This window comes from Stigmatopora nigra, chromosome 22 (assembly GCF_051989575.1).
Source record: "Stigmatopora nigra isolate UIUO_SnigA chromosome 22, RoL_Snig_1.1, whole genome shotgun sequence".
In the NCBI taxonomy this organism is placed as follows: Eukaryota; Metazoa; Chordata; class Actinopteri; order Syngnathiformes; family Syngnathidae; genus Stigmatopora; species Stigmatopora nigra.
Genome location: NC_135529.1, coordinates 6,029,581 through 6,047,509, shown reverse-complemented (window position 1 = coordinate 6,047,509; position 17,929 = coordinate 6,029,581). Strand labels below are relative to the sequence as shown.

Below are 17,929 nucleotides of genomic sequence, written 5' to 3'. Positions count from 1 at the left end.
TGAACTTTTAACCTAATAACCATAAAACAAGGTTTGAGCAAATCTCTTGAGAATGTCTAGGAGAAATGATTGGAGCTTACGTCACATTAATGGATCTGATCTCACCGTAAAGTTGCTAACAGCAATGACATACTGGCACGTTGTCAATGTGCTACCAAAAAGCATTTTTTTTCTCTCTATGTCATTGCCACGCATACAAGATATAAAGCGATCAAATATGCATCTCATAATTCTGAACGTCTTTTTGTTGAAATTAAACAATGATTATCCGGTATATTGTAGAAAGACATCAATAGTGAAATGAAGACAGGACTAAATTATGTTGGCAAGCAATGAAGAGAAAGAAGCCTAAACCTATCACGGCCAAACTTCAGATCCAAAAGGAAAATCTGGTCTCAATTTCATGCACTGTTGTGTGCAGCAAGGAGAGAAATAACAAAAAGACAATTGCTTAGGACAAAGGAAATTAAAGGCTTTTATGCACACCAAAATCATAAGCTAGCTAAGTGTTTTGACATCGTCTTCCCATCAAATTGGTGGAAACCAAACTGATTGTAATTTTGGTTAAAGGTTTCCTTGGAAACGACTAAGTAAAAGGTTCTGAGAACGTTTCTGGTTGTTTCAAAAATCATGTTCCCAAGACCATAACATAAACATGTTGTTAAAATCAAATATATTTTCATATTTTCGCCATTTGATGTTTTTTAAACAAGAGGTCAGGGAAGTGTATAAACGACCCACATTTTCAAAACCTGTGACGTTCTAGCTGCATTATAGAGAAGCATCTAAACAGTTTAATAATGACATTGCAAAGCTCACATGGGCATAAGGGGTCTGTAAAACATCTTGGAGAAGGTGTTTATAGACGATAGTGTTTTACCAAATAAGGAATGTATTAAAAGTGTGGTGAATGTGGCGAACAATATCATGGCCATTAAGTATGGGGAAATATTTGGCCACTTGTCTTCATTTTGTCTCAGTGAAACTGGCAAACTAAAAACATAACACAAAAGTTGTGTCACTCTTAATGGTCAGTTCTATTTAGATGAACATCAAACATTGACATAATTATTTACAAAGCAAGAAGATATCAGACCACATGGCATGTATAAAGTAAAGCACTTAGTCAAATCTTGACAATTTTATGTTTGTGTGAGCAAACAAGAAAAAAGACAAATGTATTTTCCCATAGGAGGGGTTTGAGAAGTGTCTGTGGGTGCTTGATTTAAGAGAATGGAACACCATACAAACTCAGAAATAATGTTCATTATCAAAGAGTGAGTGAGCTCGGGATTGAAGTTTCCTCATTACTGAACCATTAAAAGACACTTTCTTCACTCAGACGTTGCACATCCTAAGCAGAACATGAAAGATTGCCTAATTTTATTCTCAGGTAATGGCAAAAAATAAGAACCAGATTTTGTTTACCTTTTGTTAATGTTTCAACAGGCAGAATACAGTATATGTTTCACCAATGTATATTGTCATTTATCACTGTTGCACTAACAATATTGTAGTTTAATTGCATATTTACTAGAGCAATAGTGTCACCATATGTTTAAATCAAAGTCTGTTCATGTGTGTAAATGTATTAACTCTGTCAGTGACAATAAAATATGTTCCCAAATAGAAAGACTTAAAATGATATCACTCTTTTAATGTCTTATAGTTATGGCTCCAAATGTAAAATAAAAAGATTTATATTAAACAGTTAGTCACTTTGACCAAACATTTAAAGGGATCCAGAAATGTGTTACATCACTATAAATAAAGGGAAAAAATCATGCAGGTACTACATTTTTAATTTAAATTTTAAAGGGTAAACAGTGACTTCTAGAGGGATCATTTACACATTACACATAGTACCAAAAAAGAATCCATCTTCAATGTAGCACTGTATCATCATTATTAAAAAAACAACAACAATGCAACTTACTATATAAATCCAAAAAGCACTAGTTTAATTTCATCATTTGCATTTTTTTTAATTATACATTTGGTAAAGCAAATCTGGCCAGTCAACGAGTTTATTTTGAAAGTTATGCTCTTGTTGCAGGTCCGCTTGTGGGCGTTTCTTGGCTCCAAAAAAATAAATAAATCAAAACACAGATTGACCAATCACAGACCCACGATTTATGCCGACTCTTCCGGTCGGTGTTTTTAGCTGGGTTATGGGTTAGCTCTGTTAATTAGTTCTTTGATAAATCTTGGCGGGTTTGTAAAGCTTTGACATCACAAGAATGTTATTTAGTAGTGATATAGAAAGGCCAGAAGTGATTTGTTTTAGCGTGATGTGATATTTTGGGTTAGACGCTTATTGTGGGCATGTGTGATAAGCCGCTTTGGGTAGGACCGAGCTACCTGCCTGCCTGGCTGGCTGTCTATGCAGCTGTCATCGCACCTTAGCTCTTAGCTTAGCCATAGGTGGGATAAAGACCCTACGTCGGGGCCAAAACATTGGCAGTAAAGTCATCCAGCAGTCTCCGATTGCAGTGAATGCTTTTGTTTCATCCTATTGCTTTCAAACACTGGGGACGACGTCTGGGCCAGGAAACTCTGTGCAGTCTTTTTTTTATTTTTTTGCATACTTTGAAGTCCGGATCATCGGCTAGCATTCGGCTAGCCGCTGTCATTCAGTCAAAGCCAATTGTATCATCTTTACGCCACCGCTGATCATAAATACAAACACGACATACTTTCTTTGGAGATTTTTTTTTCATACGCTTGGATACCGGGGTTGTCGCTTTGGATAACAACTAGTGGAGATGAAGAAATTTTTTGATTCGCGCCGGGAGCTGGGGGTCTCCGGGCCTGGTCCGGGAGCCGGCGGGGGAGGTGGTGGATCCGGCGGCGGAGGCAGCTTCATCGGCCGGGTCTTCAACGTTGGACGGTATCAAGGGACCATCGAAGAAATCGTGGCTGAAGGTCAATGAAAATGCCAACTCTTGTGTTCATCTACGTTTATTTGCCTCACGTTGAAATCGTTAACCACCTCGAGGTATTTAATTCAATCACCAAACTGCAGTAAAGAAGGATTAATGTTCTAATCCCTTGCGTCCCCCAGCAATTTGTGATGATGATGATGATGATGGAATAATTAATTCGTGATTTTTAATGGTTTAAGTAGTTGTTACAATCCATCCCTGATAAATAGGACTTTGTTTGGTTTCTTTTACCATGCGAGTCTATTTTTTCCTGATTATAAATGTTTAACCATTGTTTTCCAATGTTTTGATCGCGCTTTTTGCGTGGAATATGAGAATTTCCTGGTTGCGCATTTCCCTGAAGGCTGGGAGTAACTTGGTACAAACTTATTATAAAGTAATGACCTGCTGAGTCATCGGTATTGCCTTCTATAGTAGTCAGCATAACCATTGGGCTCGCTGTCATGCATGCTCAATCTTGAGTGTGGTTTTGCTGCACAGTTTCAAACTGTTACAATAATATTGCTGCCAATTTGTATTGTGTATGAGAAAGTCAAATCTATACTTTTAAACAGGGCTGATGTTTTCCCATTATCCCAATGAGATCCAGCTTCCTCATGTTAGCCAAGAGGTCTTGTTACTGAATAATAGATTTTAAAGGACTGATTAATTTATCAGTATTTTTGGCTGGTCTCCATCTGTCCGGCTACTTTATGAATGGTTTTGTTATCTGACCACAGAAACTAATACAAATACAATGATTTTTTTGGCAAGTTATTTTAACAACTTGTTACTCATTTCTGAAGGCACCAATGATTTACTCCCTTTCCTGTGAAGTAAAGTTATTTACTCAAGTCTTTAGAGAAAACATTGTAGGCCCAACGACCACCTGTCTTTGGTTGGTTTTGCTTCTTTTTTTCACCATTGCTATGTAACCTTGCACTAAAGTAGTTGCCGATTTTTATGGCTATGCCAAAATGGTCTCATTTCCCTGAGTTTTGTTGTTTGTGTATATGCGTAAACCAGCAAGGAATAATCCTGACAGTCAGTTGCGTCACTTGACAGTGGCTATTTGTAGCTGTACTTAAAGTTATTCCTTGGGCCGTCTTCGCCGATACAGTAGAACAGAGTGAAATGGTGCTCAAGACGTCTGTTAATCCTTCTAATTTCTTACAGCCATCTCAGATTAGACAGCGGGTTTGAAGATGTCTCAAGTTTTAGGGAGCACACGAACATAAAATGTGGATTAATTGTTTTAAGAAGAGGAATTTGGAGTTATTAGGAGAGGTTTTCTCTAAATCATTAATTTTCTCCCCTTTATACCAAATAATTGAGCAAAAAGATCAGGAGAAAACAGGTCTCGAGTATTTCCCATCTACTACCCACAGTTTACTGCAACAGCTGCAGCACCCTGTGACCCTAGTGAGGATTAGTGGTATAGAATATGATTGAATAATGTAGATAGTGTAGATACTGTATAAGCCCTTTTCATGGAAATGTGTTAGTCTACAATGAAAACGCGTCATGTTACATCCACATTTTCAATGAGTACTAATTTCCCATCATTCAATCTCATTGCAGGGGGTTTCGCCATTGTTTTTTTGGTGCGAATCAATCAGGGTCAACGGTGTGCTCTAAAGCGGATGTATGTCAACAATGAGCATGATCTACAAATTTGCAAGCTGGAGATACAGATCATGGTGAGTGATGAAAATGAAGAGTGTGGGTTTTTCTTTAGTCAAAATATAGGCTCTTTCATTCAGTATGGGATGTACTCAATTAAATGACCTTCATAGTAACTTTAGGCAGCTTTTTGCAACTTTTCTTGTCTTTTTTTTGCATTTCATACAGGGGCTATTCAAACATTAAAGTCTTGATATTGTAACTGAACCTGTTTTTCTTATACTTTTTTTTTGGTTTTTGACTAGCGGGACCTTGTTGGCCACAAAAACATTGTTGGCTTCCTGGATTCCAGCATAGCCAGAGTTGGAGCCGGTGATGTGTGGGAGGTCCTAATCTTAATGGACTTCTGTCGAGGTGAATTTTATCATGTTAAAACATTTTACCAGAATTTTGGATGGATCAGGCCAACATACTTTAAACAAGTCTTTGATAAGCCATTCAAAGAAATAGAGTTATTGTATCAATTCTGGTTTCGGGCATTGCTCAAACAAATTAAAGAAAAAACAAAATCAAGTATGTAACAATCAGTTGAGTGTTACCTTAACTGTCATTGATGTTTTAGCATTGGTCATACTTGTTTTGTAGGGGGACAAGTGGTCAACCTGATGAACCAGAACTTGCAGACCGGCTTCACAGAGGCAGAGGTGTTGCAGATCTTTTGCGACACGTGTGAAGCGGTTGCTTGTCTCCACCAGTGCAAGAATCCAATCATTCATAGGGACCTCAAGGCAGATTACCCTTATAAAATTAATGTATTTTTTGCTTTTGTGTAAGAGCTTCCCATTTTATTGATTTTGTTCTTTTTCTGCAGGTGGAAAATATTCTTCTGCATGACCAAGGTCATTATGTACTTTGTGACTTTGGAAGTGCTACAAACTCCTTCCAAAATCCACAGACAGAGGGTGTAGCCATCATTGAGGAGGAAATCAAAAAGTAGGTGTTCCTCTGCCATTGACACTTTCTATTGGTGTGATTTGTATTGAAGCATTCAGCAAATAATATGCCCTTTATATTAGGTACACCACTTTATCGTACCGCGCTCCAGAGATGGTCAACCTCTATGGTGGTAAAATCATCACTACAAAGGCAGATATATGGGTGAGGTGTTTGCGTCACATGATTAGGCCATGCTATATTATTAACTTGCCTTTTTCTAACTGTGTGTTCAGGCGATGGGATGTCTACTGTATAAACTATGTTACTTCACACTTCCTTTTGGGGAGAGCCAAGTTGCTATCTGTGATGGCAGTTTCACCATTCCCGACAATTCACGCTACTCCAACGATCTGCATTGTCTCATCAGTAAGTCACATTAGTCTTGCTTCTTGAATTGAAGTGTTAGATAATCAGATTGAATAGAAAACTGTCTTTTTTTTGCCTGATGGGAAAATTGTGTATTTTTCAGGGTATATGCTGGAACTGGATCCAGATAAAAGGCCAGACATCTATCAAGTGTCTTACTTTGCCTTTAAACTCATTCGACGAGAGTGTCCAGTTCCAAATATACATGTAAGTCCATAGTCACAGCAATAAGTCATATCCTGCTTCAGACCACAGCTTCCTATACAGTATGTCAGCGCATTCGAGTTCCTTTGCCAACAAAAACTGTTGACTGTTGTGTTTTCTCTCGTCTGCAGTATTGAATAACTTTTCTATTTGTTCCAATTTAATTTCACACAGAATTCATCCATTCCTGCAAAACTTCCAGAGCCTATTAAAGCCAGTGATGTTGTGGTCAAAAAGAGTCAAAACAAAACCAGGTGAGAGACAAAATTTGGATGTTTTCCAGTCAATTAATTTATAATATAACATTTTTTTTTCCCATTAGAATCACAGACCCCATTCCAACCACTGAGACCTCCATTGCACCCCGACAAAGGCCTAAGGCTGGCCAAACTCAACCACAGCCTATTTCAGGCATTCTTCCCATACAAGCAGCAGCTCTGACCCCCCGCAAAAGGCCAAATGTGGCTGTTGGAGCCCAGGGCATAGGTAATAGATATTTGATCCATCTTTGATTTACAGTTATAAAACCAACTGGAGTTTTATGGGAAATTATTCAAATTCACATTGGGCTAATCAGACTTCTCTATAGTCAATTTTTTTTTTTAAAGTTGCATTTGTTCTTCTTGTCATACATTTACAATCTTCAGCTCCAGGTGCCATCCAGGCTGCTCAACAGGCTCCCACTGCTGCTCAGGCGTCTTTACGGCCAATGCAGACCACCAATGTTCAGCCTCAGGTCGCACCACAGCCACAGCAGCTCCTCATGAAACAGCAGCTTCCTTCCACTTTCCTCCATCCACAGAATAACCAGCAGGTAGGCACCCAAACAAGGTAATGCGAAAGGAAATTCAGTGAGGCCTCATTGTAGGACTCAAAAGCTTTGAAGTTGAGTCCATAAAAGTGAAACAGCTATTCTTTTGCCTTTAAAAGGGTTTGTGTTTCCACTTCTCTCAAACAGTCACACCAAATCCCATTGGTTTTTAGGATTGCTTTTTTTTTGAAAGGGAAAATATGATGGAATTATTTTTGGGGAAAGTGATGTGGGAAGGAGCATTACTATGCACCAAGTATGGCGATAGCCCTAGCTGTTCAAGGTAAAACTAAGCCTGATGTTCCTGCACCAGCAGCAACATAAGGCCCACGAATGCCCAGCTCTCCGTCTGAATCCCATCCCCGAGTGTTCCGTCACTGAGCCAGCTGCTGATCCAGATGTGGTAACATCCTGCTAATCGTGCTGTCTGCTACTGAGCTAATTGTTAGCTTTAACAAACCTTTCTTGCCTTGGGCTTTGGGAGTGCAGGAATTACTGGGCACATCATTTTTGTTAGTTCCCTTTCCCTTATTGTGCTCTTTGTCTGAAATCAGCCCCTTCACTTACTCTGATTGATCTCCAAGTTGAATGTTCCTCTTTGTCAACTTTTTCATAGGTTCTTCTAAGCATTCTTTGTTTTATTTTTTTGTTGAGTGGTGAGTCATTGCCGGAAAGTAGCTCCGAGGATTTTGAGTAATTGTCTTTTGTTTCTAAATCCCCCCCACAGACCGCTGGGTCAGGGCATCACAGAGTCGGCTCCTTAACACCACCCTCGTCTCCAAAGATGGCGCCTAAGAGTGGCCATAGACGCATTCTGAGTGACGTCACCCACAGTGCCATCTTTGGGGTCCCGATCAGCAAGTCCACACAGCTCCTGCAGGCTGCCGCAGCTGAGGCCAGCCTCAACAAGTCCAAGTAAGCAGAATGAGCTTCCCCCTCAGTAATGTGAGGAGCGACTGTCCTTTCATGGCGTGGCGATAGAAAGTCCTTTCAGCCGACATGACCGCCATGGAGTCAAAGCAAACCTTTGACATCCCACAAAATCCCTAAAGAAGAATCGCCGTGTTCACACTTTGCTTGCTTACACGATTAAACCAAAACCACAGAAATAAGAGGCATGCAAAATGTAACCGCCGTCTTTCCAATTTGTAGATCAGCCAGCACGACTCCTTCTAGCTCCCCTTACTCCTCGCAGCAGACTGTATATCACCCGGCTGACACCGACGCCCAACACTCTGCTCGTGTTAAACCCAACGCTCAACCCAGCTGGAATCCCTTTGGCGACGATAACTTCTCCAAGCTAACCGCTGAAGAGCTGCTTAACAAAGACTTTGCAAAGCTAGCTGAGCGTAAGTGCAATATTAATGTATGAGCGAGATCAGATGCTGAATCTGAAAACTGTGTTTTTTTTTTGCAAACAGCCACTGCAGAAGAGGAGAAGTCCAGGGGTGACAATCTCATTCACGGTCTTAATTCAATTGCAGGTGAGGTTTTTTTTTTCTTTTTCCATTCGTATGCATCTTTATACCTTGTGTAATATGGAGGTAAAATGTCTTTGTAATATCCAATGAGTAGACAGTTCATTACACCTTATTAAGGGAGGTTTGCCTATGTCAAAATTCTAACTACAGGTTTCAGAAGGTTATCTTTGTTGACACAAGTTGTTAGCCGCACAGTGACTCCTTGTCAGTTTCTGTGAATGGAGTCTCTGGTCCACAGCTAGATTGCATCTCATTTGCAGATCTGTGCGTTTAATGTCACTCGGTACGAAGAGGACAATCATTTCTTTGTTGATTGGATTTCCTTACTGCTGAAGGACTGTGCTTCCACACCAATGAACCCAGGCAGTCATTTCGTCGCTCCCTCAGTGGTTTTAATTTTTGCCTGAGATTCTAATGGGAACAGATTCCTCAATACTATTTTTTTTAAAATCACCACTCTGCATACACGAACACATTCCATTTTCAAAATCTCTAATCATGTAATGTTTATTTTGAAGCTTTTTGGGGTTTGATAATTACATAGCAAAAATGCTCACACTTATTAGAAAGCTGAAATTGATAACTTCATTCAAAAAGGAATGCTTTGCTATTTACGCAGACAATTGTACTTTCACCTTCTTATGTTATTTTAGGATAGACTTTTAATCAAAACTCTTTCCTATAGAGAAAAGTGTAAAAGGTCACATCTGCTGCGCCATTTTCTGAGCCAACACATTCCTTAAGTAAGAATCCCCTGCTCCCCAATTTTTCACCATTGTGGTTTCCTGTAAGTATGAATATGCTGTGAGAGACTTGCTTGATGCATGGGCCATATACTTCAACTTGCAGCAAGTCAGTTTAATTGTGAGTGGAGGTCAGCTGTCTACCCGAGTTGACTGGAACACGTAGTTAGGTGAGGAGGCATGGCTACTCGATGTTGTTTGTTCAGCTGAATACTTGCTGAATATTTCCCAAGGTTGTCTTTGTCTGGTTAGTCTTATATTGTTAACAAATGTTGCATTTGGTATGTGCTCCCTAGAAATTCCGTACCTAACTCATTACCTCAGAATATTGAGGTCTTATGTTCATTCACAAGGCATATGTTACAGTAAAATACCACTAATTTATACGCATGCTCTGTAGGTTTTTGTGAAAAGATGGAACAGGTGAAACCTTAACATTGATTGTGTATATTTTCAACTTTTGGCAGGAAAATTTTACCTTTTCTATCCCCTGCCATAATACTTTATGTCCCTTAATGAATTCTCCACCACTCAGACAACTTGATTGATCATGGTCAGAAGTCTCAAGGAACTTCCCTTCTTCACCCTGACCTTTTAACCCTAGCTGAACCTCTGAACACAAATGCTGGTAACCATCTTTCTTTTTGGATCCCTACCGTCCTGTAGAATAGTTTTACCCTTGCATGCATTCTGTCGACTTCCCTCACTTTCTTTCCCGTAGTTAGACAACTCAGGAAGATGTCTTTTAGAGTAGGAGATTTTATCTATCTTGCCTTCTCCCATTATGTGTGTGTGTTTAGTAAAGAAAGAGGAATGTGTGGATTCACTGATTCCTGGGTTGGAAGCCCCTCCAGCCCAGCACTACTCAGCTCAATTGGAGCTCACCTCTGCAGGCGTGTCAGGTTAGCATTGTGAGGCTCAGAACAGGAGAATCCACACAAAAAAAGGATTGTATTGCAATTCCTTCCAAAACCTTTTTGTTGTAACTTACATTTAAAACATTGTTAAGTTATTGCTGGACTGTGTTTCTTGCCAATTTTCTCCTTATTATGAGTTTGTTTTCTCACTGTGACTCAGAATCTTTAACTGGGAAGGATTCACTGCTGGACTATCATCTTCTCTCTCTTACTCCTTCTCATGGAAACCCAACTTCTGTTCCAACTTCCTCCTATCGCTCCTCTGCTCCTCTTGGCTCCTGCTCTGCATTGTGCCCAGAGGAGCAGCAGCCTTCTCAGGCAGCTGCTGGTAAGCCCCTTTGACTTTCCTTCGCCAGCTTTACGCCGTTGAAAACTAATTCCCAATTCCTATTTGACACATTGTGATGACTGTGTAACTCAATAGAGCTGATGCATGAAGATAACATCAAATGAGAGTGCGTTTATCGATCATGGGTTCTTTCATTCAAAAAAATCCTTTCTTTCTTTCGGGGAGGCTGCCATTTAATTGATAGGGAAAAAAGTCATTAGCAGATTAATGCCATTGTGTTACAAATGGTCCTGCAAGACCACATTTATATGCAGGCCTATTCTTAATCTTTCTGCACTTCCTTTGCCTTGTGCTAATGGCTGAATGAATAGCTTTCCGCTCTGCTTTTCCTTCACATCCCCTCCCCTTTTGCTACAGACTCTTCTTTCCCCATGTCGCAAGGACAGCAAGGAAATAATCAAGAGTTTGACCCCATTCCTGTGCTCTTCCCCAAAACCTCAAACCAAGGTAAGAAGGACAGAATCACCAGATGAGCACCCGGCCTGATATGCTGTCAATAGAACCTATTCAGAGCCCCACAGCCTAAACATAGAGCATTTCATTCGTGACCTCTGATACTAGGAAGTCTTGCCAGTCAAACTCTTGCATTGTAATAGGGAATCTAGCACCCCGTGCGGGTTTGGCTTCTGTCGTTGTTAGATTGGCGCCCTCTTAATCCCCCCTATAACAATGCAGCCATGTTAAGATGATCCCAGCTCACTCTCTGCTTCTTTCTCTTTTCCTACCCCTCCATCGCATCCCTCTGCTCTGGCCACCCACCACCCCCACCCCCTGCATCCTCATTCACTCCTCCCTCTTATTTCTTTTCTTCATACTATGTCATTTGACATGACTTATTCTTTGGCTCGCCATCTCCCTGGGCTCTCCCATGTACATTTCTGTGTCTGGTCTCTCTTTTTCTTTCTCTGGCATGTTTCAGGTGATCACTCGCACAACAACAGTGGCAGTTCAGAGTCCAGCCTTCCCAACTTGGCCCGCTCCCTCCTACTGGTGGATCAACTCATCGACCTCTAGAGGGGGTGGGAGGCAGTGTGGAACCCTAACTTTGAGATAGGGCAGGAGGCTTAGACGTGTGGAAAATGTAGCATTTAATACGTGTAAGAGAGGACTCTGCATAGACTTTCACGTTCACTCCTGATTCCACTCCTGATAGGCTGTCTTCAGTAAGCTTTGCTAACATTTCCATCCATGCTTTAGCATCTTCTGTCACTAACATGGCTACACCATGACCTTCCTCATGCTTTACCCCATAATCGCTCATTTAATATGCTGCCATGGTGGTCTACTTTCATTTCATGTTCAATTCTCAATGACGGCTGCTTTGCTCCCCCTTTTTTGTGTGTTTGTGGAGGATTAAAGCTTTATTTGAACACTTTTGACCTCACGAGTGACAAAGTTTAGTGCACTTTTCACGAACAAAACTTGAACAGTACAGGGGGAAGATGTCAAACCGGAAAAAATATCTCCCAGAGTTCACCCAGTAAAAGTTTTGTGTTAAAGGTTTGATGGCAAAATATCTTTCCTGGCAGGGTTTTCAATCGGTTGTGGGTTGTTGTGTTAGACAAGACTTCAATCATATGCATTTCAGTGGAAAGAATCTTGTTTAATAAGGTGATAAGACAAATTTAATTAATAGCCAGTAGGTTCTGAAAGTGCTTAAAATTTCTCAATTGTATATAAACTAGACAGTATTATTGGGATGTTTGCACCCACTACTTACAGGATAGTCTTGCTCTCTTCTTTTTGGAGGATGGTCATTCATCCAGAACCTTTTTGAGCTTGTATCTTTATTTCCCAACACCAAACTCATTCAAGCGTTTTAAAACAGGACAGCCAAAGTTCTAAAATAGTCAAGCGATGCACTGTCATGATTATGTATGTATGCATTTGTTTGAAAATGCCAACTAAGCTGAAAGGAAAAACACTGAAGATGTTCACTTGAATTAAATTAAATGCTTTCTGAAACTGGGAAGTCACTCAACAAATACAGCATCAAAAACAATCAGAGTGTAGATTTACCTTTTTTTGTCACAAAATATTAAGTGTAATATAAAAATTCATCAATTTCTGTCAAGACTTTAGTGTTTTAGAGCAAATGGTTATATGTAAAGGTCCAAATATAGAGCTGTCTGTGTGTATATGCTATGTTGGGAATTAGTTTTTCCCCCTCTTGTATTTTTGTCACTTTTGTGTCCATATTTCAATCCCAGGCTTTTGGGATGAGCGCTAATATTTGAGGTAGAAAGAGTGAGAAATTTGCATTGTCTAAATTACAAGGAGGTTGAACAGCAACATTGTTCTCTGTTGCATTTGGCCATGTGGGTCAATGTTAATCCTCACAATTTCAAAACAGCACTTGTGCAATCTTATGGTTTCAGTCAGGGTGAAGATAACAAAATAGTAGCCTTTCCTTTAAGTCTTTGGTGAGAGTCGCCCTGTTAACATCCGCTGTCGACGCTGCTGAGGTAAGACTGACCTGCGCGCTTTTCTGTGCTTGTCTTGTCTAACTGCGCCACCCTTTGCTGCCAACGCCATCCTTCTCCTTGTTTCAACTGACTCCCTCTTCTCCCAACGAGAGCAAGTTGTGGAAACAAGACCGCTTCGACTTTGTCAAATGAATGTAGTAGATTGTGCCTAGTGTCGTAAATCTTGTGGTGCTTCCTCACTTGGAGGTGCTTAAATGTGCGTGTCACACAAAAAGGCTCCGATAAAAGCAATGAATAATAGATAAACATTTGTTTCTGCTTTTTTTCCCCCCAGATGTGCAACTTGAAAGAAACGGCTACTCAGTGTTAGGCCAAGAGGGTCACGATCCTGAAATCTCGGGTGATTTTCCTGCGACCGACCAATCTGTTCACTCCAGCGATGAAGACCAGGAAAAGGACGCCTGTCAAGAGGAGCATCAGAATTTTTCAGATGCCCCCAAAGGTCACACATCAGCTCACGATCCATTGCTGGTCGACTCGGAGGAGGACGAAGAACACGGAGCACAGCGTAGCATCCTCTCGACACCAGCTGCACCCGTGGCCATCTCCCACAATCATTCCCAGTTTAATCCCGAGCCAACTAGCGCAGATGTCTTCTCAAAAGCGCCTTTTAGACTAGTGCAGCAAGAAGCAGGCGACGTGTTTGCCAATGCGCCATTTCCGAGTGGACCGTTCGGGACCCCGCAGCATTTGGACGTCTTCTCCCAAGCTCCGTTTGCAAAAAAGAAAGAAGCTTCAGCTTCCCCGTATGCCCACGCGACAGCCGGGGTGCCTGAACAAAGTGCATTGGAACAGATGGCCGCAAACACATTCCGCCCACAATCTTTAGCCAAATACTCCCGTCACTTTGAGGCAAATGAGACCCAGCAGAACGAGAACCCGTTGAATGTAAGCAACCAAACTGGAGTGCACGCCATTGACCCCTTCATCAGCGCACCATTTCACCTCAAAGCCCCACAAGAAAAGCCGTGATGACATGCACTCTGCAGCTGGACTGCATTGGACTCTTTCAACAATATGCAACTGTATTTGACACGGAAACTACTGCTTCAAATTAATATGCATGTGAGGCATTCAAACCACAATATTGGCCTGGAATCCACCAAAATGATTTTGTGCCTAAACTTGAGCGGACCTTAACTGCACTGACAAATAAGTAATGCTTTTTTTTGGGGGGGAGAATGTAAGCTGGCACAGTAAAAGCAAGTACTGTACACACTGCTGCTTTTTGGGAAACCAAAACCTTTTTTTTTGTACCATCTATTATTTCATTTCCCTCCCTCGTACCACTGTTTATTCTGTCATTAATGCACATATCAGCAGGGTTGTTGTTGTTGTGACCGTCTCAACTTAGTTTGGAGCATCATTCCTTTTCAGGTTCTGAAGGTTTTCCGTCGACAGCGGGTGGTTCAAGCGTTTGTTCTCTTGCCTACCTCACATTTGTCTTGTTACCCCAAAAATGATCACATGAGGCATTCGCTTTTTCCAGTCATTAGCGTGGCACCGTTGAAAATGAAAAATGCTGTGTATCCATTCCATGTAGCCTAAACACTCCATTATATGAAGCATATTATGAACAAAACATCCTCAAACATAATTCCATATGTGTAAATTAAATCCAAATAATCACGCCACATCATCTATGGAGATCTGCAAAAAAAAAATTATGCAAAAAAAAAAAAATTACATTCATCTCAAAACAGTACTGCAATGGTCAAAAATCCACTGTGCTGTACATAGATAAGTAATTCTTCCAATGGGTGCATGTCTTTTGTTGTTGAAATGTGGAGCACTTACTGATCAGGGATTGGCCAATTTGTAGTAAAGATCTGTAGCCTATTAAAATCATTCAAGGAGAGCATTTAAACATTTTATTGTAGGGATGCTCTGGTCATGAAATGTTTTTCTCTCTTTTTTTGTATTCATCATGGCACTTTTATGTTTAACATTCAAACTGGTTGAACCCAAAATGGAATGGCATTGTTAATCTGTGATGGAAAATGTTTTGTTTACAATTTGCTTTGAATGTATCACAAGTGGAATGGTTGTTTTGACATGTTTGAAACACAACATTCATCAGCTGACTTACTAATGTCGGGCAGAAAGTGCTTGAAATGATCACAGCTTGCCTTTGTTGTCCTGAAAAATATTAAATGAATGTAAATCACTCTTTCTTCATTCATTTCCAGACTCTGGATTTTGAGATTAAGGTCAATTCTGACACGATACAGTATAGTAAATTCCAGAAACTGGACCATAGATTTAATACAAAAATCCAGTCTTTTTTAAAGATACCTTTTAAACTTTTGATATTTTCATAACATTAGATGCCATTATTTTGTGGTTGGAATGACAATTTGCACTTTCAATCCTTGTCAGGTTGTAGTGTGACATAGGTAGGAAAAAAAATCCAACACTTGTTATACCCGTCCCAATTAAATCCCATTCAATCTGAACATTGTTTCCTGGTTAATCCTTTTTTTCTGCAAAACAATGCCACCTAGAGGCATGTTAATACACTGCAGGCGTAAATACACTGTCGTGCGACAGTGGCGTTACATGCTATATACTTAGCTTCACTCTGTACCCTAACAGAACCACGATTTTGACTCCTAAAGGGGACTTTTATTTCATAGAATGATCGCATTTGGAACATTTTTCCCAGATCAGCGGAAGAATACGTTTACCATATGTAGTTAAAAGGAAAATTAGCCTTAGTTGAACACAATGGCGACACAGAGAGCGCTTCCACAAAGCAAAGAAACTCTGCTGCAGAACTACAACAAGAGGCTGAAAGATGACATTAGATCGATTCTGGACAACTTCACCGAGATCATCAAAACTGCCAAGGTATCGCTTTTTTTGTTTGCAGTGCAGTTTTAAGCGAGTTCCAACCCCGATTGTATATTCAAAGATGTGCATGGAGAAAATATACAATCGGGTCAATGTTTATGTTGTTATGTTTTTCCTTCCTCAGATAGAAGACGAGACGCAGGTTTCTAGAGCAACTCAAGCTGAGCAAGACCATTATGAGATGCATGTACGAGCAGCTAATATTGTAAGTTAAACCAAAAATGAATGGGTTCCAAGTCTCTTTGAGGAAATGTCAAATGTCATCACCAACCCTAAAAATTAACTCTTCCCAGTCTAAATGGGATTTCTTATTTTGCTAACTACCACGGCACATACTCTGTGACCTGGGTCGACAAATGTTCTAATCCAAAACTCAGAAACTACGAGTCGGATGTGTTAACCAATGTTAATTCACGTTTGTGGCCAACAGGTTCGAGCGGGCGAGTCGTTGATGAAACTGGTGTCGGATCTGAAGCAATTCCTGATCCTGAACGACTTCCCTTCTGTAAACGACGCCATCAGCCTGCAGAACCAACAGCTGCGTTCCCTGCAGGAGGAGTGCGACAAGAAACTGACTTCCCTACGTGATGAGATCGCCATCGACCTGTACGAACTTGAGGAAGAATATTACTCCTCCAGGTACAAATAAGACGCATACTCGTTCGTCACTGTCGTCCACTCCTCACCTTTTTGTCACTAAGCCCAAGAAGCCATCATCATCACCATCATCATGCAGTACAAATGTGTGAGTGGTTGGATATGCATCCTGTATCATTCATCTAGTGCCTTACAATTTACTGTGGTATAAAATAAGAATGGCTGGCTGCGCTTTAAGAATATATTTAATAAAACTCAAGCAAAGAGGGTAACAAGCTCTCAACACGCGGGAACAAAGCATGAATGTCTCATTCTGGTCTGCCTTAATTTGCCAACAAAGAATGTTGACGCTTTTCCAAATGTGGTTAGGAATGATTGGAGAAGAATTTGACTTTAGCCCACTGAATGCAAATTCACAAATACCTCTAATAGATTTATTTATGTACAGATTTTTAAACAACACTGCAGTTTTTTTTTTTTTATTAACAGTCAATGATGACAAATGCAAATTAAACACTCAACAACACTTCCCCAATTTCTCATCTTTTCCAATTAGAGCTACAAATGATCCCTTGTTTTCTAGATGTTGTTTTCCCCTTAAGAATATCGGCAAAGCCCTGCATGACTCCAACTGTTAAAAAAAATATATATAATAAGCAAAGTGTCAATCTCACATGGTTGAACATATGTGCTAGTTGTGCACCCAAAATAACAATGATTGAAGAATAAAATAGGAAAAATTGGGCCAGTTTGTCTTCTTTTTACACAAGGAAACAATGAGATTGCTGTTGTAGGTATGTTCTTGGCATCATACTTGGTCTGGTGGGGCTGCATCATCTGCTGCATTTGCTCTGCTTTCCCCTCCATTCAACTAATCATCTTGATGACAGTTGAACGGCGTTGAGTTCAAGTGCTTCAGTAGCTTTCATTTTCATCAATATTCCAATTTCTGCCGCTTGTTGCTTAATCTCTACGCTTGTCTCAGTGAGCTTTGGAATGTGCTTTTTCTCACTCTCCGCTCTTGTCTGCTCCTCTTCTGCTCCACTGTGCCTCTGCTGTGCTGCTGATTCTTTGCCTCCTGCTGGCCTTCCACACTTGAAAGCTACAATCAGTGGGACAGTGTCGAGCTGCCCTTGTGCGAGGCGTACCGACGGAGGGACAGTTGGGCCTCCCCCAGCAGCAGCTTCAACTCCAGCCAGGGAGAGCAAGAAGACACAGAGGGACCCCCACAACAGGAGGTCAACACGCAACACCACCTCAACGGCCACACGAACGTCGCATCCATTGAGAAACAGTGAGATTCTTTGGATTTTTTACTTGCAGAGGGAAGTTAACTTCCTTGGAATGAAAAAAAAGGTGTAAAATACATTTCTATAAATGTAATCAAAATGTTTTCACAGAAACATCATGTTGTTTTTTGTTACTTGAGTTCTTTACCATTGCAGCATTATAGTAGGTCACATACTCCCAAACAACATGAAAATTTGGAGGGTGGATCATGGTGGTCATTTAAAATATACTAATAATCTGTAACAGCCTATAGCATAAAGCACAATGCAAATAAAGTTATCCAGTCATT

At 40.5% G+C, this 17,929-nt stretch overlaps 2 protein-coding genes across 14 annotated transcripts; both read left to right on the top strand.

Moving 5' to 3' along the window:
• Positions 1-2,132: 2,132 nt before the first annotated feature.
• LOC144215521 (AP2-associated protein kinase 1-like) lies at positions 2,133-15,067 on the top strand. 12 transcript variants are annotated; one of them, XR_013330445.1, is made up of 21 exons: positions 2,133-2,925; positions 4,506-4,624; positions 4,853-4,961; positions 5,193-5,335; positions 5,419-5,540; positions 5,624-5,705; positions 5,777-5,909; positions 6,013-6,116; positions 6,288-6,367; positions 6,436-6,599; positions 6,761-6,927; positions 7,238-7,327; positions 7,652-7,839; positions 8,077-8,273; positions 8,346-8,408; positions 9,684-9,776; positions 9,949-10,050; positions 10,226-10,393; positions 10,772-10,861; positions 11,334-11,511; positions 13,175-13,307. XR_013330445.1 is itself a non-coding variant. In XM_077744516.1 (20 exons), exons 1-20 carry the CDS (start codon positions 2,766-2,768, stop codon positions 13,870-13,872), a joined length of 3,069 nt encoding a protein of 1,022 aa, XP_077600642.1. In that variant the 5' UTR covers positions 2,133-2,765; the 3' UTR covers positions 13,873-15,067. The 12 variants fall into 12 exon arrangements, 11 of the variants coding, with proteins under 11 accessions (XP_077600642.1, XP_077600643.1, XP_077600641.1 ...); XM_077744516.1 differs by lacking the exon at positions 11,334-11,511 and having other exon boundaries at positions 7,241-7,327; positions 13,175-15,067; XM_077744517.1 differs by lacking the exon at positions 11,334-11,511 and having other exon boundaries at positions 9,753-9,776; positions 13,175-15,067.
• A 350-nt stretch (positions 15,068-15,417) lies between these two features.
• Positions 15,418-17,929, top strand: LOC144215959 (mediator of RNA polymerase II transcription subunit 22). 2 transcript variants are annotated; one of them, XM_077745191.1, is made up of 4 exons: positions 15,418-15,750; positions 15,878-15,958; positions 16,184-16,392; positions 17,453-17,929. In XM_077745191.1, exons 1-4 carry the CDS (start codon positions 15,628-15,630, stop codon positions 17,646-17,648), a joined length of 609 nt encoding a protein of 202 aa, XP_077601317.1. In that variant the 5' UTR covers positions 15,418-15,627; the 3' UTR covers positions 17,649-17,929. The 2 variants fall into 2 exon arrangements, with proteins under 2 accessions (XP_077601317.1, XP_077601318.1); XM_077745192.1 differs by lacking the exon at positions 17,453-17,929 and having other exon boundaries at positions 16,184-17,094.